Source organism: Salmo salar, chromosome 26 (assembly GCF_965601325.2).
Source record: "Salmo salar chromosome 26, fSalSal1, whole genome shotgun sequence".
NCBI classification, from domain to species: domain Eukaryota; kingdom Metazoa; phylum Chordata; class Actinopteri; order Salmoniformes; family Salmonidae; genus Salmo; species Salmo salar.
The window spans coordinates 11,615,067-11,640,958 of NC_138316.1; the positions used below are offsets into that span (position 1 = coordinate 11,615,067).

At 43.5% G+C, this 25,892-nt stretch overlaps 1 protein-coding gene across 4 annotated transcripts in view; it reads left to right on the forward strand.

The window, feature by feature from the left end:
* Positions 1-10,722, forward strand: part of LOC106587150 (protein MTSS 2) — a 92,517-nt gene extending 81,795 nt beyond the window's left edge. The window contains exons 9-15 of one of the 4 annotated variants that reach the window (XM_014175220.3): positions 642-739; positions 2,368-2,500; positions 2,646-2,720; positions 3,149-3,298; positions 3,797-3,973; positions 4,360-4,525; positions 4,724-10,722. In XM_014175220.3, coding sequence (XP_014030695.1) covers positions 642-739; positions 2,368-2,500; positions 2,646-2,720; positions 3,149-3,298; positions 3,797-3,973; positions 4,360-4,525; positions 4,724-5,499 — 1,575 coding nt within the window. In that variant the 3' untranslated portion in view covers positions 5,500-10,722. Of the gene's footprint in view, positions 1-641; positions 740-2,280; positions 2,501-2,645; positions 2,721-3,148; positions 3,299-3,796; positions 3,974-4,359; positions 4,526-4,723 lie in introns of all 4 variants that reach the window. The other 3 variants (XM_014175218.3, XM_014175222.3, XM_082969407.1) reach the window with 3 other exon arrangements.
* The last annotated feature ends 15,170 nt before the right edge of the window (positions 10,723-25,892 follow it).

Here is a 25,892-nt window from a genome sequence, read left to right on the forward strand (position 1 = left end):
TTTCCGTTCACCTTCACACTCCTGGGCCAGACTACACTCAATCATAGGACCTACTGAAGAGATGAGTCTTCAATAAAGACTTAAAGGTTGAGACTGAGTCTGCGTCTCTCACATGGGTAGGCAGACCATTCCATTAAAATGTAGCTCTATAGGAGAAAGCTCTGCCTCCAGCTGTTTGCTTAGAAATTCTAGGGACAATAAGGAGGCCTGCGTCTTGTGACCGTAGCGTACATGTAGGTATGTACGGCAGGACCAAATCGGAAAGATAGGTAGGAGCAAGCCCATGTAATGCTTTGTAGGTTAGCAGTAAAACCTTGAAATCAGCCCTTGTGAAGACATCACAACTATGAAATAGCACATATGGAATCAGTTAAGAACTAATTCGTATTTACAAGGACAGCCTACGGTCTCCCACGTGCCTGCAATATAGAAGACCATAAAATGCTTCTCAAAGATGCCCTCTGGTGGTCAAACTAGCAATAACTTGCATTAACAGAAAAAAAATGGCTGACAAATAGATAAAGTGCCACAGAATGCTGCGTTAGCCCTCAAGGTGTGCCGCAGTATGACACAACTTTTAAAGGAGGAGCCACTGTATAACACTTATATGGTGCCAATCGGATTGACTCTCTCTCTCCCAGGTGATTAAAGACCTGAAGGGTTCAGACTACAGCTGGTCCTACCAGACCCCTCCCTCCTCCCCCAGCAGTTCTGGCTCCAGGAAGAGCAGCATGTGCAGGTACGAACCAGAGGGAGACAGGACACATGGGCAAGAAATACAGACATTTGTATTGACATGGATTCATTTGATTTGATCTACAAAGGGGGGATTCTTTGTTTTTGTTTTGAGCCTAGGTGTGTGTGGATGATATGTTGTAGACTTTGTGAGTGTGAACATGCAAGTATGTCTGACAATAAAAGTGACAGCGAAAGTGTGTCAGTGAGAGGTGCTGTTCAGATAAGTGTCGTATCTTAGAAAAAAAGGCGCCCCTGCATGTCTGGGCATGTCTGTCTGTATGCGTGTCTACTGAGCGTCTGTCTGCTGGTCCATATGTCTGTTATGTCGTCTGTCCTCACAGAGTTTTATCACAGATGGCACCATATGGCATGCAACACTCAGAGCACTAAACGTTTTTTTTCCTGTATTTTTTCACTTAGTGGTGAAAATCACAACTTTATTTCAACTTAAAACAGACTTGTTTGATGATAACAAATATCACATGACATGTATATTACAATGTTATGGAGTGTTTTTCAAAATAATCCCTGTTTCCATGTGTGATGAAGTAGGACATTTGTTAGGTCTGAAGTGGTGTCCTCTATTCTGAAGAAGTGTCTCTCAGGCTTGTCACCGCAGTGCTCTGATGTGGTGACATGGCCTATGTGTCTGTGTGTTTATGTGTGTGTGTGTCGCTTGTGTCACTGTCTGGGAGGCCATGTCTCTTTGGGCATGCCAGCTACCCTGCCCTGTACCCTGTGTGTCTAATCTACCCATGCTTGGTTCTCACATGTTCTCACACTCTCTTAACTTGTCTTTTCCATGTTTCCTCCTCCTCTCCCTCCCCAACTCTCTACCTCTGACCCCCCTCCACGCTCAACATGTCTATCCCCATCCCTGCATGTGTGTGTGTGTCTCCCAACCTCTCCACTCTACATTCACACTTACCCTTGGTGTTCTGTGTGTTTGGCCTCTTCTCTATTTCCTGTGGTTTGATCAATTCCTATTCCTCTGTATTTGCACGGCCTCTTTCTCTTCCTGTGTGTTTGGCTTCTCTACTCTCTGTGCCTGTTTCCCCCCTATTCTGGTTGGGTTCCCCTCTTTCACTGCTGCTGCTCTCTACTTTCAACTCCAAATTGGGAATGTCCTCATCTTAACCTCTACACATCATATAAAACTACCTATCTCTCTTACATGAACTCTACCCATTATATAAACTACCCATCTCTCTTATATGAACTCTACCCATCATATAAACTACCCGTCTGTCTCATATGAACAAACTACCCGTCTCTCTTATATGAACTCTGCCCCTCATATAAACTACCCGTCTCTCTCATATGAACTCTACCCATCGCTTCCTCTGCTCCTCTGGCCCATTCTTCACTGTACCTCGCCACCCTTTTTCATTTCACTTCATCACCCTCTCCCATCACCATCACTACACATCCTCATTCAATCTCACACCTTCTCCACCCTCCCTTGAATACTTCCCTTCACCCTGCCTGACCCTATTCCCTGCCACCTCACCACCCTCTCACCCTGGCCCCACCCCCCTGCAGCAGTGTGAACAGCGCCCACAGTAGTGCCTCCCGCTCCTCCGGAGGCTCTCAGACTCACTCACCCAGTTCGTCCTATCGCTACCGCAGCCTGGCCCACCCGCCACCGGGGAACGCTCACCGCCTCAGCAGCGTCTCCTCCCACGACTCAGGCTTCATATCGCAGGACGCCAACGTCTACTCCAAGCCTCCCTCGCCCATGCCCTCTGACATCACCAGCCAGGTATGACTGCCGTCACAGATGTCGCTGCAGTGCTGAAACGCAGCTCCGCCCCCTCCTTGGTTTTATTTCCTCGACTCTTCTGCCCTGACGTCTCTTGGTTTTGCGTTCATTCCGTCTCTTTTTTGACCTCTGTTTCCTACTGCAGAAGTCATCAAGCTCTGCATCCTCCGAGGCATCCGAGACCTGCCAGCCAGTCAGTGAGTGCAGCTCTCCCACAACAGTAAGTAGAACAGCTACCTCGCACTCCTGTCCTAACGTGTGCAGCCATATTGGAATACATGATCCACATAGCCATGCTCGTTTTAGTCGTCTGTGTATCGCATACTGTAATGTTGTACTGTATATGTGTATGAGAGAAGCTGGTAAAACTGACCGGCAGGATGGTCTCCCTAAGTATGTGTTCTTCATCAGTCCAGGTCAACTTGTGGTCATCTGCTCTGCCGCCGCTGGTCTCTTGTCTTTGCCCTCTTTTCTTCTGCTACTCATACAGTTTGTGTATGCGTGTGTTTGGGAGTGCACGTGCACGTACTTGCGTGCATGTACAGTATGTCTCTGTGACCCAGAGGTCGCATCACAAAGGCTCCTCCCGTAAGCCTTTGGCGTTGATGGACGCTCTGACGATCACGATCTTGTCTCTCCGTTCCGCAGTTTGGCTCGTCCTTCGCTACCTTCCGCCCTGCTCTCTCTCACACTGGCTCCATCAGGCCTCTCTCTGTCATACTTCCTGCGTCCCCACCCTATAACTACTCCCCTGGATCCAACACTACCTCTCCCACATCAAAGGTTCCTTGCTGGAAGGTTTGTTTTCATCTGTACACTTTTCTTTGCAGTTTTTGGTTATTTTTAATTGTTTTTGTTTTAATTTGTGCTTCTTGAGTTAACGCTTATTCACCAGGTTTTTCTTTTCATTTCACCATCTGCTTAACTCATTCATGACTTCGTTACTTTGCTCCCTAACCTGTGTGCCTTTTCTGTTGTAGTTGGCCATCAGTCTCACATCCCTGGTTTCAAATCTCCTGTGTGGTGATTTGCTAAACTGAGCAGGCCATGGGTGGCACCCATTTCACCTTTCGAAGTCTCACAAACTCAAAAGGCTTCAAACCAATAAACCCACTCATCGACTTGGCCCAATACCAAACACTCACACACACACGATGAGGAATCCCCCCCCCCCCCAAACTACCCCCACACTGTACCCAGATGAAAGGCGTCAAACTGCTGGATAGTGGACGGGTCTCTCTCATTGGAGAGTTCGCTTTTCTCACTGCTTCTTATTAATCACACCCACCTCTTCAGGATTGGTCCAAGGCAGGTTCTTATGAGCAGCCATTGGCTGCCACGCTTCAGCGGAGGAAGGAGCCTCTGGATAGGCTGAAGGAGAGCGAGGCATCCCCGGGCTCCCAGGGATATGCTGGTGCTCACCCAGACGATGTCCAGAGGTCCCGAATGAACCCCGCCACCATCGCTGCCAAGGTAACAGAGAATATGCAGATTTACCTCGCAATGGTGGTGAATACAAGACACATGCTGCTATAACACAACTGTTGGATTTTAACCCCGGAGTGGAGTTTGGTGGTTATAGTCTGTCCGTTGTGCTTGGTAGTGGTCCTGTGCTCCTACCATGTGATAAGTGTTTGCTAAGGCTATTGATTGCGATACGGTTAGATCCTTAGTCATCATCCTAATCATGTGTTAGTCCTGTGTTAGTCCACTAGTCCCATGTAGCTCTATTGGTAGAGCATTCGATTCCCACGGGGGACCAGTATGACAAAAGTATTAAAATGTATGCACTCGTAAGTCGCATTGGATATGAGTGTCTTCTTAATGACTAAAAACAATGTGTTGTCACTTCCTCCCAGCACGGTGAAGAGGTGTCTCCAGCAGCCAGTGACCTGGCCATGGTCCTGACCCGTGGTCTCAGCATGGAGCAGCAGAAGAGCAACAGGGACTCCCTGCAGTACTCTAGTGGTTACAGTACCCAGACCACCACTCCCTCCTGCTCCGAGGACACTATCCCCTCTCAGGGTACCAATCTGACAAGTACACTCCTTCGCTCGTAGAGTAAACACCAATACATACAGAAGTCAACCTCACTTACATTAACCAACAGAGAATGCACTCGCTGTCCTCGCTCAAGGAAACCGTCCCCAACAGCATAATGCATGCAATACTATTCCTCTGAATAACACACCACACCCCTCTATCTCTCTCTCTCTCCCCCAGGGTCGGATTATGACTGCTACTCTGTGAATGGAGATGCCGAAGGTGAGGCGTCAACTGACTTTGACAAGTCCTCCACCATCCCCCGCCACAGCAACATCGGCCAGAACTACCGCCGTATGATCCAGACCAAGAGGCCGGCCAGCACCGCTGGTCTGCCCAGTGGGGCCCAGGGCGGAGTGCCTGGAGGGGGAGGGGGCATTGGGACCCCTGGGACTGCCACCATCCGCCGAACCCCATCCACCAAGCCGGGTGTGAGACGCACCCTGTCCAACGCGGGCCCCATCCCCATCCGCCCACCCATAGTGCCAGTGAAGACACCCACGGTGCCTGATGCTCCTGGGGGGTACCCCGGGCCTCCGGTACGTGTGGGCAGTGAGGAGTGTGTGTTCTACGTGGCGGATGACTCCTCCCCCAACGCGTTGGAGTATGTGAAGGCCTCTCCCAAGCGTCTGAGCCTGCCCAACACAGCGTGGGGGTCTGGGGGAGCGATGGAGATGAGTGTGTATGTCCAGCACGGCTCTGAGGAGGACCAGATGATAGCCGCTAACCGCCACAGCCTGGTGGAGAAGATAGGAGAGCTGGTGGCCAGTGCCCATGCCCTTGGGGAGGGACAGTTCCCCTTCGCCAACCTCCCTGATGACCCCCCGCCTGGCCCGGCCCCCCAGCACGACCCCCAGGCCCCCGGGTCAGGCACCGACGTGCTGGTGTCCATCCGCAGGGGCGTGCGTCTCCGCAAGACCGTCTCCAACGACAGGTCAGCGCCCAGGATTTTGTGATGGCCCACAACGGAGTGGAGGGAGCGCAGCCTGCACCCACCGAGGTGCCCCAACTACTACATACAGTACTGACTCTGTAGTAAAGAAGTAAATATGACAACAGAAGATTACAAAAAAAAAAGTTTAATTAGAAGTAAATGATAAATAACAATAATAATGCTGATAATGAAAAAGTAAATCATGAATAATAATGACAGGCTCTGGCCACTATAACTCTATCGCGTCTGTGCGCATGTTTGTTTAATTAGCACCACCATCACCAGGGGATCCTCAGACTGTATATAAAGACTCTGTCTGGACTGGACTGACTGCTGAGAGAGAGAGGGACTGTTTATAGGGACCTGGACTTCCAGCACCCTCTCCACCTCCTCCCACAACCCCCCACTCCTCACTCAACCTCTTACCCCCCACCCCCCCATTCTAGTGTAAAGCAGAGGGAAGCAGGTGGCAGAGAGACAGATGAAAAGTGGGGTCAATGGGGGGCTCCATCTCTCCCTCTCCCTTTGGCTCAGGCCACAAGGCTCTGACAATGCACTGTTAGCTTTAAACCATGGCTAACAGTGTGCGTGTGTGTGCATCTGTGCGCGCGTGTGCGTGTAAGAGGCGGGCAGAGTTCTGCTGCAGGTCAGCTGGTTGTATTTGAGAGTGGGGCTTCTCCCCTCTGTGTCGTTTTGTTGTAACCCTTCACACTGGGCACACACTAGCTAAATCAACGTTGTTTCCGCGTAAGTTTAATGTAATTACATTGCACCAACGTGGAATAGACATTGAATGGACGCCTGTGCCCAGTGGACTGTTTTTATTGTGACATTTGATTTCCTGTTACCACTGTACGAGAAACGACAAAATGAAGCCAGGCGTATATATTTTCTAAATCCAGAGAGAACATGTTAATAGGAAATGGAGCAATAAATGCGTTTTATTTTCTGCCTCCGGAGTGGAGGAGAAACAGAAGCTGTTATCTTAGGTTTAGGTTATCTTTTTTTAACTCGCAGGCAATCATCAGGCATGCTCAAGTACACGTGAGAGTTGCTGTCTAACTTTGGCCCTGGACTTTTCTCAAGTCCTTGCCTGATGTGTTTTAAAAAACAAAAGAAGAAAAATCATAGAAAACTGAAGCACTTTGAAGGTTAATTTCTAGTGTGACCACTAGGAGTCAGTGTGGTCACGCTATGTGATGAGACGAGGGTGCTGGGGGAGTGAGACAGTTGGTTGCCATGCGGTGTGCTGAGTGCCTGCCACGGACCAGTGAGCGAAGCAGTTCGATTGGTGAGAGAATAGGAAGATCGAAAAAGGAAGTGATAAAGAAAGGTGGGAAACGGGAACGGAAGCATACTGGATTGGGGGAATGATTATGTACAATGGGTCCGTGCTGAAAATTTTTGAATTCCAAAAACGGATTTATAATGGAGATCATAACATTTATGTAAAGTGGGGTATGGTAAGCTGCAGTCCTTGTCATCACCTGTTGTGAGTCTCAAACATGAGATCCATAGCTCATTTGAACCTTGTGCAGCCCTACGCAGGAGCTGGCTTTGCTAAGGACATAAGAATGAAAGAGTGACTATAGCCAGGGAGAAACAGTGAGGATAATGTAAGGGGTTGCCAGATTGGGAGGAAGAAGGGGGGTATTTATGTTTACAGAGTTAGCTGGAAGAGAGTTGATGCAGCGGAGAGAGATGGAATGAGTATTTCACTGCCTGTTCATACAGTAAGCCCGAGTTAAGAGTCAGACGCACAGGAGGAAGTCAAGACTAGAAACTGTATGAAAATAGAGTAACCTTTCAGAAAATTATGTTGCCATATTTTTGCAATAATGTTATGCTGTAGTCTTGCTTTTATCAATAAATAAAAAAAAAAAATCTTCTTCAGAGAACAGTATATCACAGTGACATAGGTTCTGAGCAGGCAGAGAGAGCATTATTCTGACCGTTGTACTGTAGGGTAGTGATGAACTTCATGGGTTAGTCCATGCTCCCTAGCAGTGACTGTTGATGTCCTCACCTCGACAACAATGGCCATTACAAAATGTATCTCAATGCTTATTTATTTATTTGGCCTAAATAGAGCACCGTTTTAGAAATGCCTGTGGCTGTTTTAAAGCGAGGATCTGCTTTGAGAAGGTGAGAGAAACACCCGCTGTTGTAGAATGTCGCTCCTCTGCTGGAGAGAACTTTTCTCATGAACTCAGAAATAGTACTTCAGCGAGGGGGCTGAAGAGGGTATGTGTGTGGGAGTAGGTGAGTGTGGGTGTGACAGGGTGGGGTGGGGCGGAGTGGCGGAGGAAGGGGAGGGACCAGCAGTGTGGGTGGAAGTGACCAGCAGCCCAGGGTGGAAGTGACCTCCCCTGCCACAGTGCATTCTGGACTAGAGGATGCTCATCCAGAGAATTTCTGAAAAGCACAGGTCATAACGATGTATATGTATATATACATATATACATGCACATATTGTATAAGAAGGTGAACACTTAATTGTGCAAGTCAAATCGCTAGAATTTTTAAAAAGGAGTTCAACTCACATTATTTCGCATTACTGAATTAAAAAAGGCAAATGTCAAATGTACAGTGTATGACAGCAATATGGGAGTGTGTTTATTAGCCAATTTAATAATACGACTTCTTATCTAACAAAAAGGTAAACATGTTTACTGTCTTTTTAAATGTGCAGATGTAACTCTGGCAATTATTCTGTTCCAATTTCTTGTCATGCTTGGATTACTCTGCTTCATTCTGATTGTGTGTGATGCTCCTTACCGTTCCCGAGAACCCAACTCTGTAACCATCACTTCTATCAGAGCATTAGAGCGAGAGAAAGACAGGATGTGGCACAGAGACAAGACAGGGTGAGGGAGGCAGGGCTGTTGGTGAGTGTGTGTTAGGCTGAGACAAGAGAGGACCCCTACATGGGAAACTACAGGGATGTCAGTCTCAGTTGTATCTCTCTGTCTGGGATGAAGTGACACTCTCCCTAGACACCATGGTGAATGACTAGCAGTCACCTCGCTCCCTCACACTCCCGCGGCTGGGCTGTCTCTGGGTCCAGACTCTCTTTCCCTCTTTCCTCACTATCACTTGGTTCTCGCCATCCTCCCGCTGGGCACAGACGTCAGTTTAATGTCTCGTTTTGATTTACGTTTGGTTGAGTTGACATCTAACAAGGATTCAATATGAAATCCCCCCAAAATATTGCGATGTCATTGGATTAAGGTTAAAAGGTGGGCGAAAAAAAGACGGAAGGCCCTTACGTTGAGGACTTCTTGCAGATTCAATTAGTTTTCCACGTTGATTAAACGTCATCACTTAGATTGAAATGGGTTGAAATGACATGGAAACAACGTTGACTAGATTTTGCCCAGTGGGCTACCCCCCGCTTATACTCAATGAATGAACTTGTTTCTTTTAAACCTCTTATCCACCCATCCACCACAACTCCTACTAGCAGCTCACTCCATAGGCTGCTTCAGCATCAGCTCTTAAACCAGAGCCTAATCCAAACCCCCAACAGGACTTTGACTGAAGCACTTTCCCGCTGGGGCTAATGCAAGGACAGGGAATAACTGTGTCGTCACAATAAAAGGCTAGTTTCACATTAAAAGGACAACACTTCCTTGAGAAAAAGATATGATGACTCATGCTGGCTGGATTATAGCTAATGAAATCATTTTAATTAAGCCTTAACTTCACTCTAAGTGAGTGCCCATTTGACTTATCTCTCTCTCAAATCGGGTGAGTTGTTTGTCTGTGTATCCTGTTGTGCTAGCCACGGGTGGCGTGTCCATGGTGTTAGCGCTGTCGTTGTAGGGAATGGAGCAAATGGGTTGATGGGAGTGTTAGAGCATAATATACTTTTCTTTTCATGTTGAGAGAAGGTTACACAGTGCTGTGTAGAGATGTATTTTTCACTTCTTTGTCTCTGCAATACAGCCTCGGTCGCAAATTCCGCTCTTTTAAATAGCTTTTTGAATACACTTATACAGACCTCTCACAATTTCAATAGAGAAAATGGGCTTTCATTGCCTTTTGAGTTTCACTGTGTGCGATTTAATACCTTTCTCCCCCCGCTAAGCTATGTAGAAATAACGATGGAACTCATTCATAATGTGGGATACTGGATATGTAACAGCAGTCTATGGGTCTCATTGATCTCCATGATGCCTTGCCTAACACAACACTCTTAGTCCTGGATAAGAGCTTGGTTAATCAGCCTTATTACTGTAAGAACATTTAGAAAGAGTGTCTGACTGTCAGGAAAACCTCTGGACTATAATCATTCTGGCCAACATAGACCGTAACACTGTATGCCTTTATAGTTTAGGCTGGTGTTAATGTGCCACCAGTAGACACACAGCCGTACTGTGACCTTGCAAATCGCTCTGCGCCGTTATAAGATGGCCAAAAAGCCCAAACCCTTTTTCCTTTAACTAGCTTATAATTACTATGTTTAAGCATATGTGAGGGCAGAGATTGAATCAAGCTGGGCAGCTATGGGGTGTAGGTCCTGCATGGAGGTTATACTGTACGTGGTCTAGGAGTAGTTTGTTTACATTGTCTACAGGCGTTGCGACGGTGTGTCTTCGTGCTCGTGAAGTCTGCCCTGACGTATGTTGAGGATCTCTGACACTGATTGAAGAACATAGACTCTCGACACAAGGTAGCTACACGCCCACTCTCCCACCCACACACAGCCTGTCCCCGTCTATTTAAAAGGCCAATAAAGTCACGCCACAACGATGTCACCATCCGTTAACTCAACACTGTCAGCTCCTGAGATGTAGTCAGGCAGGGAGGAGGTGACTCGCGTTTCCAGGTGCCATGGTAACAGAACTGAATGTCTTATCACTTGTGGATTCTCTGAGGTTTCTTCTCTCTTCCCCTTCCTCTTCCCAAAGCCCAATCCAATATGAAAGCTAAACCACTGCGACTATGAACTTGACCCTTGCCACAGTTTTTATGAAGGTCATTATTTTCATTACAGTATTGTGAAGAGATATGATGTGTGCATATGTTTTTGTACAAAAACCCCTCCCTCCAATGGAGTCACGTAACGCTACAGGTGCTGTTGTCTGTCCTCTACTTTCTCTCCTTCTCTTCTTCTTTAATTTATTAAAGTTTTTCTTTTTGTAATATTAATCCTTTTAATTTTGTTAACTTTAGTCACTGCTAATGTAACAAAACGCACTGTGATGATTCCAGTATTAATAAAAGTTGTACTTAAACTGTGCATGGGTTTGAGAGACAAGAGTCCTTCATTTGGCGTTTTAAAATGTGTTTTAGTGGCATTGACAGCTCTCAGTGTTAAGCTAGAGGGTGAGAGTTGATACAGTAGTTAGAGCCAAGCGTTTGTTCCGTGTTTGGTTGACAGGGGGCGCCAGAGATCTGCTAGGACTAACACCGAGGACGCTTAAGAACTCAGCAAGACAGATTCTGATTCCAGGAGGGGGATTGTCTGTCGGTAGTGCCAATTGATGCGTGCATCTCACCCAAAACTTCAATTAAGTTCAGCAGTAAGTCTAGCCTCCTGTGCCAACCCCGCGCTCGGTGTAGCTTGAAATTTCAGATTGGCCAGAGGGACGGAATACTGAAGTGTTGGTCTGTCTGGTTTATTTGGTCTTTATGTCACCCTAATGCTACTGCTAGGAGATCATGCAGAAGTCCGTCCTGGACTCCACACAACGGGTTAGTGACGTCAGTACACGGAAAACCTGTCTGTCTTCATTAAACCACTGACGGAACAAGGACGCATTCCCTTACTTAATGTCATCTCCCCAGCCACAATTTAAACCACACAAAGGAAACTTTAATTAAAAATAAGTGGGGCACAATTAAGCTGAGAACGCCTGACGTTGAAACTCATGGGGACTTGGGGGACTCCGCCTGAGTGAGACTGTATGGGTAAGGCAGGGGTTTTCATTTCAGCTGTTCTTTGCTTCCCGTTTTGTTGAAACTAATTACATGTTTAAAGGTACAAGTTGAGCTCCACTAATAGCAAGCTGGTGGAGGAGATATTGAATGAGGTATTTCGTTGTTGTAGTTGAAGACCATGAGAGGGGTAGTAATTGTGGGGTGTAGGGTAGGTTGCTTTATTGCAAGTTGGCCTAGACTACTTCCTCATCCGAACCCATATTACTCCTCCCTCCAGTGTGTTTATGTGAGCATCCCATCACACTCTTTAAAATGATCTGTTGGGGTGCGTCTCAATAGTCTAGCAGTATCTTCTCATCTCCTTTACCTGTTTCGCAATGACCTGAAAGACATGAGGATAGGTGAAACAAATTTGACGGAAGACTGCCAATGGGTTTGCTTTCCCTTGGGCGTGTCTTTCAGAATGGTAGAGATGGAGGACAGGAGAAGAGGAAAGAAAGCCACTTTTTGGACTATTGAGATGCCTCTTTCTCAATAGGCACCCTTTTATCTTACAGACTCCGTCACCCCAAACTAATGTCTATTTGGGAAGGCTGTATCAGGGCAATTTAGAGTTGTGAAATCAACGCTGCATTTGTGAAAATAGATTATTTGCCCCGAAATGTTTTAAAATGTTACAACTTCTGTACATTTAAAGTTAGTTTGAGATAACAGCCTTTTTTTTTTTACCAGACTTCAAACTTACGTCTAGCCTACCACTTCAAGTCCACCACTTGGGGAACTTAGCAGAACAATTCAGAGTTGTGAAATCAATCCTGCGTTGTGTCATGCTTATCACTAATACACCCCACATCCCGCATCTACAACATCTAGTCACATGTTGATGTCTTTCAGAAGCAAACCTGATCAAGCGAGACACTTTGTTGCTCACCTATTTTGTTAATCAGAAGAACAGCAGAAGACGAACTTAAGTCGTATGCTACCTTGCCAACTGGGAGGGCATCGGCATTGAGAAAGGCTATTTTTTTACTTCAACGGATAGAGTTCCTACTTTGGATCAATGTCTTGTGAGTACAGAGCACTAAAAACAGTTTCTTACTTGAGACGATAGTTTAGATGCCTCGTCTTGTAGGCATAGGCATACCTAACCTCTCCACACAGTTGCAACGTGAATAATGTCTCTGAGCTCCAGACAGACATTCACAATGTCATAAACCAGATAAGAATATAGTATCTCTTCATAATAACACCCTGCCCTACAGGCGGCTCTGGCTATGGAATGATAAGAGGCAAAATTAAACTCCCAGTTTCTCTTAGTGGTTGGCTCTCGGTGCTCTCTTAAGTTGTTGTCAGTTCTTTCAGTGCCTGCCTGTCTCTCTGATGTGGAAGGCAGTTTCATCTATACAGTATGTCTCTCACATTGTCCATTAAAGCACTTCATATTTCAACCCATTTGAGACACACACACACACAGACACTTTTATCATCCTGATAAAATGAATACCAACTGGATCAGCCACAAGGCCACAAAATGACATGGTGGTTTGGGACTTATTATAATGATTCAGGAGGAATTCATGTATAAACGTGCACTACCGTTCAAAGGTTTGGGGTCACTTAGGAATTTCCTTGTTTTTGAAAGAAAAGCAACTTTTTTGTCCATTTAAAATGACATCAAACTGATCAGAAATACAGTGTAGACATTGTTAATGTTGTAAATTACTATTGCAGCTGGAAACGGCTGATCTTTAATGGAATATCTACATAGAGGCCCGTACAGAGGCCCATTATCAGCAACCACAAATGGCAGCTTCGTTAAATAGTACCCGCAAAACACCAGTCTCAACGTCAACAGTGAAGAGGCGACTCTGGGATGCTGGCTTACTAGGCAGAGTTCCTCTGTCCAAGGTCTGTGTTCCTTTGCCCATCTTAATCTTTTCTTTTTCTTGACCAGTTTGAGATATGGCTTTTTCTTTGCAACTCTGCCTAGAAATGTCTCAATGTCAACGCCTCTTCACTGTTGACATTGAGACTGGTGTTTTGCAGGTACTATTTAATGAAGCTGCCAGTTGAGGACTTGTGAGGTGTCTGTTTCTCAAACTAGACACTCTAATGTACTTATCCTCTTGCTCAGTTGTGCACCAGGGCCTCCCACTCCTCTTTCTATTCTGGTTAGAGCCAGTGTGTGCTGTTCTGTGAAGAGAGTAGTACACAGTGTTGTACAAGATCTTCAGTTTCTTGGCAATTTCTCGTATGGAATAGCCTTCATTTCTCAGAACAAAAATGGACTAACGAGTTTCAGAAGAAAGTTCTTTGTTTCTGGCCATTTTGAGCCTGTAATCGATGATCCAGATACTCAACTAGTCTAAAGAAGGCCAGTTTTATTGCTTCTTTAATCAGGACAACATTGTTTAGCTGTGCTAACATAACTGCAAAAGGGTTTTCTTATGTTCAATTAGCCTTTAGAATTATAAACTTGGATTAGCTAACACAACGGGCCATTGGTACACAGGAGTGATGGTTGCTAATAATAAACCTATGTACATATTCCATAAAAAATCTGCCGTTTCCAGCTATAATAGTCATTTACAACATTAACAATGTCTACACTGTATTTCAGATCAATTTGATGTAATTTTAATGGACGAAAAAAATGCTTTTCTTTCAAGAACAAGGACATTTCTAAGTGGCCCCAAACTTTTGAACGGTTGCATACACATTATTGAGGAAGAAAAGAGAGAGAAAGCAAGGTTGAGAGTTGAAAGGAAACCTTGAGTGTGAAAATCAGAAAATACTTTTCTGCCTTTTTTGTTTGTCACAACACAGTTGTCATGCTAGCAGAGATTGGTGGCTGTTTGCCCTGCAAGTCTTTAAAATATTAAGAAGAAGAGAAAAAAATGAATATATTGGCTCACTGCGAAACTAGCAATATGCCTTATCTTACTGAAAGTCTTGAAGAGAAGATGGGAGAGAGCAAGGAGAAATGGTGTGAACTGTGTACATCGGTTGTGCATCACAGGGAGATTAACTGAATTGTATAGGGAGAGAATGTAGGCCAGGATGGAAGTAGAGAGAAAAGAGAGTGGCAGAGGTATAGAAAGGTTGTGTTCAGTTAGATAGCGGAGGAAGCCCCCGGGGCTAAGCTACGGCTGCCAGTCTGAAGACAGAGAAATGAGTGCGTTGACATCCCATCATCACCTTCCTCTCTTTGCTTTGCTGGCTCCAGCTGTCGTGAGGCTCGGAATGGGAAGAAAACAGTTTTGTGTCTTTGGAAATAAGAGGCCTCCTCACTGGATATAGTTGAGATACCCTTGCTCTGTGTCTGGTGAGTGTGGAGAGGGTGGACATCTCCTTTTTAAGTCGCTCTCTGTGCGTGTGTGACTGACCTCTTGTCACTGTCTTATCGAGAGCATTGCCTTGGAAGGAAGTCATTGTCAGCTGGTCAGATCTCTCAGGTGTGACTTGCCACCACCTCAGGACTGAGCAGTCAAAACATCTCTCTTCTCACCTCTACCTATTGTCCACAGGCAATACACTCATGTTCAACCTTATCCTCCCTTTCTCGCCTTGCTACACAATTCCGTCCTTTCTTGTCAACGTCTCTGTCTCTCTCTCTCTCTCTGTATCTCTCTCGCTCTATCTTTCTTTGCCGTCTCGCTTCCTTTCATTCCGTCTCTCTTCCACAGTGTTTGTTCTTCTTCCCCTCCCTTCATCAGTCCCAGCCTACATGGTTTCATGTGCATCTCTTGTTTCCAGATAAACAGCTTGGCCGATCTGACTGCTAGCACAGCGGCACACAGCAGCCTGCCTCTAATTAATTGCAGCTAATGAGTAGCAGTATTTGCATATCAATACTCCCTCCCTGTCCTGTCCACACCACACCGTGTGTCCCTGGTCACTATGCAGCTAGCGCAGCTCACCTCTCAGCGAGGAAGAGAAACCCCAGTGATGTGACACCCAAGCGCCTTTAATTAGATTCTGCAACTAATGAGGTGAAATTTCTCTTTAACTCTTCTATTCCATTCCTGTGCTTATTTTCTTTGTTTGGTTGGCTCAGCATTGGTTTTGACTACACATGGGCTTTTAATATTCCTTGAAACATTGATTTCACATAGAGTACGCTACATTGGCTATGCGATGCCGTCTCCCTCGTGGAGAACCCACTGTCAGTAGCACCGAGCCAAGGCTGCAAGGGAGCAGCTGATCAACCGGCCGTAATCTCTGTCTGTGAGTGCTGTTCTGCTCTACACCCTAGCCTTGGGGTTAATGGCCGAGTGTAGCCACAGCTGCTGTTACAGTGCGATTATGAGATGAGCAGATCTGAGGTCTCAGCCTCTTTAAAGCTGACGAGCAGTGGGAGACCTCTTATTGGATGAGCAAAGTTTTCCCAAGGCACCAGTGAATGCTGGGAGACTGAGGCCAATGGGCTCTCATTACACTCTTGAGGAATGTAGGGTGTTGCTGGAGTGACATTACTTTTTTCCACTGATATCTATCAAAACAGGAGAAAGGACTGCCAAGCCCACTCAACTACAGAGGCTGACCTCTTGTCTGGCAGAAGGATAGGACCTGTCATTATTTTAGTTCTGGTTTTCTGGGAGAACATAATGAAAAACTGACTTAATTAGCCTCTTATTAATTGCGACTTATCCAAGACTTGTTTTCTGTGAGTGTACTTAAGAAGTGTTTATTTGGACACGGTTTACTTTTCAAGTAGGTAACGAGGCTAATTGGAATTATATTTAAGTTGTGTACACTGCAATTATGTGTCGTTTTTCAGTCTCAGAAGTGTGAAAGTTGCCATCTCCAATTACAGACTTGAGATAAAATTAAATGCAATAATAACACTAAAATGACCATTGAAACCGAAGTGAGAAGACATTTAGAATTGTTGCACAATCAATGGGCTTATAAACACACATTTTACTCCAGCAGCAACAAGCTGAGGAGCTTTAGGAGAAATCCCGCTCAAAATAGGCTCTGTATACTGTGCGCGTGTGACAGTTGGCTAAATAAGATACATGATGACTAACGAAAATATACACAGGCCAATTTAATTCCACTAAATTATGCAAATTAACCTATAGCCCAATAAGCATGACAGTCAAATGTATTTCATCTGGTATTTCTATCAATGATTAAGAAGCATTATTTTGCAATGGGATTTTTATTCTCCCAGCCATTTTGGCCGACAACAGTTCTATTTTCCGGGCTTTACATTTTTTTTTATCGGCAATTGCTTGCGAACAAAAACCCTGATAATAACTAGTACAGTCGTGGCCAAAAGTTTTGAGAATGACACAATTATTAATTTTCACAAAGTCTGCTGCCTCAGTTTGTATGATGGCAATTTGCATATACTCCAGAGTGTTATGAAGAGTGATCAGATGAATTGCAATTAATTGCAAAGTCCCTCTTTGCCATGCAAATGAACTGAATCCCCCAAAAAACATTCCCACTGCATTTCAGCCCTGCCACAAAAGGACCAGCTGACATCATGTCAGTGATTCTCTCGTTAACACAGGTGTGAGCGTTGACGAGGACAAGGCTGGAGATCACTCTGTCATGCTGATTGAGTTCGAATAACAGACTGTAAGCTTCAAAAGGAGGGCGGTGCTTGGAATCATTGTTCTTCCTCTGTCAACAATGCTTGCCTGCAAGGAAACACGCACCGTCATCATTGCTTTGCACAAAAAGGGCTTCACAGGCAAGGATATTGCTGCCAGTAAGATTGTACCTAAATCAACCATTTATTGGATCATCAAGAACTTCAAGGAGAGCGGTTCAATTGTTGTGAAGAAGGCTTCAGGGCGCCCAAGAAAGTCCAGCAAGCGCCAGGACCGTCTCCTAAAGTTGATTCAGCTGCGTGACCGGGGCACCACCAGTACAGAACTTGCTCAGGAATGGCAGCAGGCAGGTGTGAGTGCATCTGCACGCACAGTGAGGTAAAGAATTTTGGAGGATGGCCTGGTGTCAAGAAGGGCAGCAAAGGAGCCACTTCTCCAGGAAAAACATCAGGGACAGACTGATATTCTGCAAAAGGTACAGGGATTGGACTGCTGAGGACTGGGGTAAAGTCATTTTCTCTGATGAATCCCCTTTCCGATTGTTTGGGGCATCCGGAAAAAAGCTTATCCGGAGAAGACAAGGTGAGCGCTACCGTCCTGTGTCATGCCAACAGTAAAGCATCGTGAGACCATTCATGTGTGGGGTTGCTTCTCAGCCAAGGGAGTGGGCTCACTCACAATTTTGCCTAAGAACACAGCCATGAATAAAGAATGGTACCAACACATCCTCCGAGAGCAACTTCTCCCAACCATCCAGGAACAGTTTGGTGACGAACAATGCCTTTTCAGCATGATGGAGCACCTTGCCATGAGGCAAAAGTGATAACTAAGTGGCTCGGGGAAGAAAACATCGATATTTTGGGTCCATGGCCAGGAAACTCCCCAGACCTTAATCCCATTGAGAACTTGTGGTCAGTCCTCAAGAGGCAGGTGGACAAACAAAACCCCACAAATTCTGACAAACTCCAAGCATTGATTATGCAAGAATGGGCTGCCATCAGTCAGGATGTGGCCCAGAAGTTAATTGACAGCATGCCAGGGCAGCATGCAAGGGTCAACACTGCAAATATTGACTCTTTGCATCAACTTCATGTAATTGTCAATAAAAGCCTTTGACACTTATGAAATGCTTGTAATTATACTTCAGTATTCCATAGTAACATCTGACAAAAATATCTAAAGACACTGAAGCAGCAAATGCTTACAACAAAGAAACAGATGAAAGCAGAGAGTTGTCGATTTCCATTATTACTTGTAATGTTAAAACGAAACAAAAGGACAATCCTGTTCTTCTAATTGAACTATCTAGATGACTACTCACCACCACTAGCATAGTTATTTTTATGTTATTGAGTAGGCCTATATATTTGTTGAATCCAATTAATCCAATTATAAATCTAACAATAAAAATTCTTGCAATTTTGAAAAAATATTAGGTATTTTTACATGTTGCAATAAAGTTGACTAAAGCCAGTTTAAAGTTGACTTTCAAAATCCTAACCTCGCTGAGCCTCTCACATTAAACGATCGTCTTTCCTGTAGTTTCTTTCTCTTGCCAACGTGGTGCGCACACTAAATGATGTTTCACAGACGGGGTCACACACTACAAGATTCTTCACTTGGTCGTGAGGATTGTTGATACCACGCTGTCTTGCGAAAACATGGATATGATGATGTCTTTAGATTGTTAACGTAGCTAAAACGAGCTCAAAGCAGCCTCATAAATGTTTTCAGTCAGACATTCACGCTTGCCATACAGAGTTAAAATGTCTAGCCAAGATTTTGAATTGAATAACATTGAATAACATTCAAAGCTTATAAACTTCAGAGCTGTAACGATTTGATGCTTTGGTTAAAAGCAAGTACAAATGTATACTGTCGTGGAAATTCTAATCGAAGGGAAGAGAACAACTTAAAAACAACAACTTTTTATTATTGGATTTACTAATCTGGAGCTGGTTAACAATCCACTCAACAGTGAAGAGTTAAGAGCCCAACAAACAAGAGTTGGGTCTCAGCCTTTATAGGAAAATACAACCTGTCTGCGTGGCAGTTTAGCAGGTATGTGAGATCATGGTGGGAACATAGCTGGTGATATCAACAGTTTTGTTACTCCTTTCTGTTGATAGAATTGTCGCTGTTGCTCAAGCTAGCCTCTGTTCTCTTCATATCTCCACACAGCTGTGCCCTTGAAAGCTACGAAAAGAACAGGACCAAAAGCTGTGGTCACTCTCAGAGGCTCTTTGTCTTTGGCCGCGTGACCAAGTTACTCAGAAACAAGATGAAAAACACTGGCTTCTTCTTACGTGAGAGAAACAGACAGTGGAAATGTACAGGTTTTAAGGCTCATGTGCATAACAAAGTTTGTCATTTTGCCACTATAATACTAGTAGTAGTCATGGCTCCTGCAGGAGAGTACACATTCTGGGTGATGCGAAACAACGTCATCATCTCACTGGCTTCTTCTCTGGCGAGCTCTCATTGGCTATCGCTGATCACCGTACTCAAAAAGTATCATTGCATATCTCACACTACAAGAGCATTGCAGATTTTGTGCCGATAAAATCAAACGTTTGAAAATATCGGGACGGGAGAAGCTCATCTTTTGTTTGTAGGTATTTTCACTTGGTAACGAGTAGCAAGTACTTATATAGAAATTGATCACAGGTTGCTTCAAAGTTACACTTGACTTTAGATAGCTAAATCCTGTGTTACAACTAGCGACTACCTTGTACTTATGCAGACATTACAGATATGTACTCTGTGGTATATTAGTGTGTTTATTTACTCACTTGGATGGCGTTTTCTGAAGCTGACTATTAGATTGTCAGGATGGGAAGCATACTTTGTAGGTACACAATAATTACAAGTAACTACCCCTCAAGATATGCTTAAAAATGTTAACTAGCTAAATCCTGTGTAACACCTAGTAATTACAATGTGTGTATGCAGATCTTACAAGTACTCTGTGGTGTACTAGTGTGTTTATATTGTCTCACTTGGATGGTGCTTCTAGAACAGGTGTTCCCCCAGGGGTATGTGCAATGCCGACGGGGGTACGCCAAATAAAAATGTGATTCACATTTTTTTTTTTTGTGTTAAAAAATAATTCACATTTTCAAACAGTCCATTTATGTTTTCCAAAGGGGCTGTACATTTGGGTGAGTTTTTTTCCTTCGCCTGAGTAGCCTCGTTTCTGTCAAGTGTGCTCCCTCTCCAGCCTCAAGGTCACCAGGCTGCTCGTTATGGCGCACACCTGTCACCATCGTTACGCGCATCAGCACATTATGACACTCACCTGGACTCCATCACCTCCTTAATTACCTGCCCTATATACAGTATGTCACTCCCTTTGGTTCCTTACCCAGGCGCCATTGTTTCTGTGTCATGTCTGTGCGTTGTTTGTGTTTTCTTGTTTTGTATTATGTTACGTTTATTTATTAAAACACTCACTCCCTGAACTTGCTTCCCGACTCTCAGTGCACATCGTTACAGTTTCACTGCCAAAAATAAAATTGAACCATCTAGTGTTCAGCGAAATAACAACACAATGTCAAATAAAGGTAGCCTAGTCAAATAATTAACATCCAATCACATTAACTGTTACTCCACTAACGGTCCGTATGTAGCCAAATGTAGCTGTTGCTCATTCCGTTTGCTCGAAAATTGATAAATGGTTAAAAAAAGTAAGGCCCACGTCCATAGAGACACATAACAGCTCTACTGGTAGTACTGCTACTACCAGCAGAACAACTTGTGTCGTCGACAGGTGCAGACCTGTCGACGACACAAGTTGTTCTGCTTCCACGCGCACATCCAATGCTAGCATCAGTAATTCTACATTTGTTGTTAGCCCAGCTAGCATGGACATTATGTTTATGGTATATGTCCATTATGTTTATGGGGGGTCAATTAAGGAAGACATCCTCTTCTGCAAACCACTGGAAACAGGACAAGAGGAGATTATATTTTTAAAGTACTGGACAGATTTGTGAAATCAAATGGAATTTGGTAGTCAAGATGTGTTGGTATCTGTACTGATGGCACAAAAGCCATGACAGGGAGACATAGTGGAGTGGTAATGCGCGTGCAATCAGTTGCTCCTGACGCCACTTGGGTAAACTGCAGCATCCACCGAGAGGCACTTGCAGCCAAGGGAATGCCTGACAGCTTGAAAGATGTTTTGGACACTACAGTGAAAATGGTTAACTTTATTAAAGCAAGGCCCCTGAACTCTCGTGTACTTTCTGCACTATGCAATGATATGGGCAGCGACCATGTAACGCTTTTACAACATACAGAAAGAAGTGCGCTGGTTATCAAGGGGCAAAGTGTTGACACGTTTGTTTTTAATTGAGAGACGAGCTTAAAGTTTTCTTTACTGACCATCATTTTCACTTGTCTGACAGGTTGCATGATGATGAGTTTCTCACACGACTGACCTATCTGGGTGCTGTTTTTTCTCACCTGAATGATCTGAATCTAGGATTACAGGGACTCTACGCAACTATATTCAGTGTGCGGGAGAAAATTGAGGCTATGATTAAGAAGTTGGAGCTCTTCTCTGTCTGCACAAAACACATGTTTTTCTATCATGGTATGAGTTTTTTGTGTGCAAATGAAGTTTACAGACAATGTCAAATGTGATATAGTGAAGCACCTAAGTGAGTTGGGTGAGCAATTACGCAGGTACTTTTCCCGAAACAGATGACACAAACAACTGGATTCGTTATCCCTTTCATGCCCTGCCTCCAGTCCACTTACCGATATGTGAACAAGAGAGCCCCATCGAAATTGCAACAAGCGGTTCTGTAAAAAATTTATTTAATCAGAAGCCATTACCAGATTTCTGGATTGCGCTGCACTTAGAGTATTCTGCCTTGGCAAATCACGCTGATAAGACACTGATGACCTTTGCAACCACGTACCTATGTGAGAGTGGATTCTCGGCCCTCACTAGCATGAAAACTAAATACAGGCACAGACTGTGTGGAAAATGATATAAGACTGAGACTCTCTTCAATACAACCCAACATTGCGGAGTTATGTGCATCCTTTCAAGCACACCATTCTCATTAACCTGTGGTGAGTTATTCACAATTTTCAATGAACAAATAAGGTTTTATCTGTAAGACTGTTAAATAAAGACCAACATTATTGATTATTATTATATTATTATTTGTGCCCTGGTCCTATAAGAGCTCTTTGTCACTTCCCACGAGCCGGGTTGTGACAAAAACTCACACTCACTCTTATGTTTAATAAATGTATCGTATAGTGTGTGTGTGGCAGTCTTACAATGATGGCAAAAAACAACATTTGAGAGTGTGCTGACCCTGGTGCTGGAGGGGCTACGCAGCTGGAGCTTGAATGTTTGAAGGGGTACGGGACTATAAAAAGTTTTGGAACCACTGGTCTACAAGCTTTCAAATTAGGGCCAGGTTGTCAGGATGGGTAATGTACTATATAAGTATACTTTAATTACAAGCATGTACCCCTCAAGAGACACATCATTTGACCTCGCTAAATCCTATGTAACACCTTGTAATTGCATTATACTTATGCAGATTTTACATGTAACTCTGTGGTGTACCTCCCACTTGAGCATGACACCCACTTGAGCATGACACACACTTGAGGAGGACACCGTATAGAAGAACCCAGTCAGTGAGGTTGACCCACATATTTTTTTGTAAACTCAACCCAGATGGTACCTTTTTTGGGGGGCAGGTGCTAGCAACAACATTGAGTGTACATTTTAAAGTGTGCATTCACAGGTAGGTAATCTTGGGACACCCAGTGCATCTGTCCACACGAGATTACAACCTTGTGATAGTTATTACTGAATCGGACGCAGCTGAGAAGAAACGAAACGCTAAATTGGTGAATTTAGTGGAAACTTGCCCATTTGTAACAAACATGGTTGTTGTTACACCTCTGTAATTTCATATTGCAATTACCACATGTTGTTATTACAATGTAACTGAATTATTATGATTAACTACAATGCTTGTTACAGTGTAATTACACATGTAATTGCACTGTAATAAGGACTCCTTACCGTTAAGCGTCACCGAAACACCTTCAAGGTATCATCTCCTGAACCTAAAGTTAATGGAGGATATGTCTCTGAATTTAAACTGCAGCTCAAGTCTCTGAATGCTTAACTTAGAGAAAGTTTAAGGGCACCCAAATCAACCATTTGATGTAAATCTCAGTAAAATATCCCGTATCTGTGATAGTTGTGATAGCAACTGTTAAGCTTTGAACAACTCATTTTAAATATCATTGCTGGTCTTTTTTTTATGAATCTTTTTTCTTTTTCGCGCTTTGCCTCATCGTCTGTTCTTTTTCTGTTTTGGGAAAAGCTTTCAAAAAGATATCATCCCATCCGATCTGTCACTCTGATAGGGAGCAGACTGCTAGGATAATTGTTACCACGGTAATGAGAAGCCATGCTCAGACAAGATAGGGAACTTTATTAACAGTTGCCATGAAAATGTGATATTTATTAGCCTCAAATGGCCACAAATAATTTGTTGAAATAGTGAAATGATATTGAGAAGCTGATAGAGAATGAGTCATGTTTTCACTGACAGTTTGCTATGTTTTATTTGTGGTATTTCATTGTTTCATGAGGAGTGACAGCTTGTGATTAATTACAATTAATTGGGAGAAAGTTCAACTTGGTAAGACCTCATTAAGTTTAGTTGAAGTGTGTACAATGGAGCCAGAGATGCAATCAGAATCATCCCCCTTTACAGTCTTATCATTCTTATACGCTTTCTTTCCCCAGCCTGAAACTTCATATAATAATCCTGCTCCTATTTTCTTTCCTCCCCTTTATCCTTTTTTCTCATCTCGTTCTTTTTCTCCTCCTTGTTTTCTCTCTGCTCTCACCTGATTGCCTTATTTCGCTCCACCCACCTCATCCCTCTCTTTTCCTCTTCCCTTTCCTCTCCGCCTACTCTCTTTGGTGTAAAGCCCGCTATGCCACTTTAGAGCAGCCTCCGTTGATCTTTTTAATCTTCTTATCCAATTTGCATATTCTCGCTGTAATTTTATTCAACACATTTCTCCCAGGTTGCATTTAAATAATACAAATCCATTCTATATTTGTCAACTGTGAGATTATATTATATTTATGAATATAATTGAATAGATTCCAGCCCTTGGAAGATGGAGCCAGAAGGCATTGGAACAAGAGAAACATCTGGAGTCCCACTTTTCAACTCTTTATTAATCAGTCTGTTCAAAAGAGTGCAGCCCCATCTCAGACCAAAAGTTAAACTTTTCAGCCCTTGTCGACCGCTGCCTCTCTACTTCTAACGGGGTCACATTCACAATTAATGAGAGACTGCAATCGTGTTCTCTCATTTGATAATGCTAATCATAAAGGTGATAAATCAATCAAAGTGCTGTAACCTATTTGAGATAAGAATGTCAGTAAAATGGGAAGGAATCTGACAGAGAGAAGAGAGAATAATATCTATGTAGAAAGCGTGGCCTTTGGAAACCGATATCAGACTTGTGCTCTTTGACACAGTGCGGTGCTTAATACTGGGGTAATTCATCCTTTACTTTGAATCCTGTATTACTTACTCTTCACGGGTGGAACTTTTTATGGCATAGTGACGCCTGGTATCCATAGATTGAAAAACTTCATCTGGCTTTTGAAGTCTATGCTGAATTATCAGGCAATCATTACCCTCTCACACTGAATCAGAGACCCCAATCTATAGCAGCAACACCCCCTCACCCTTCCTTCATATAGCCAAGATCACAGCAATACTGCAGTACCTTCTAGCCTGATACACAACTCTCCTATAAAGTCCATTCCCTCCCACCGTGGGCTCACTTTATTGAGTGAATGATCAAGGGATTGTCGTTATGATGAGCTAGTAATTCTCCTCAGTTTCATTGATTTGTGTGATTGGTTACACATCCTCATGTAAGAAAAGTAATCTTCACCAAAGCAAGGTAGATGTGTCTTTGACCAGAGATTGAGGAGTAGGTTACAGTTTAAATGGAAGAGATAGCTTTCATCTAAGTAAAGGAAGCTGTTTGATTCATGATATAGAGTAAAAATTTATTTTTATTCAATAAGACAGGCCAGAATGGATCACATCATACAGTATAGGCCTAGTGCCCCACATGAACAAATAGTACAGTTTACTATAGAATACGACAGTACTTACTATAGAATTCTATAGTATACTGTAGTATACTGTAGAATACAATATCACACACTGTAGTGTCCTTCGATCATGTGTAGTACTTACTATATAATGCTGTAGTATACTGTAGAATACTACAGTAAATACTTATGTATTATTTCTGTTTATTATTTTTAATCCATTTGCAAACATTTCTAAAAACCTGTTTTGGCTTTGTCATTATGGGGTATTGTGGATAGATTAATGAGGAAAAAATGTATTTAATACATTTTAGAATAAGGCTGTAACGTAACAAAATGTAGAAAAAGTCAAGGGGTCTGAATACTTTCCGAATCAAATCAAAATCAAATCAAATTTTATTTGTCACATGCCTCGAAATTCTTACTTACAAGCCCTTAACCAACAATGCAATTTTAAGAAAATACCAAAAAAATGTAAGAGATAAAAGTAACAAATAATTAAAGAGCAGCAGTAAAATAAAAATAGCGAGGCTATATACAGGGGGTACCGGTGTCAAGGTAATTGAGGTAATATGTACATGTACACTACTGCTCAAACGTTTGGGGTCACTTAGAAATGTCCATGTTTTTGAAAGAAAAGCAAACATTTTTGTCCATTAAAATAACATCAAATTGATCCGGATTAATCAAGCTTGTCGTCTTGATTGCTTTCTTATGTCATTCTCTCTGGCACCAAAAGTTTAAAGAGTGTTGATATGATATCGAATCATCACATAATTGGTATATATATTACTCTTACAGAATTTCAACGTGGGCAAGGATATT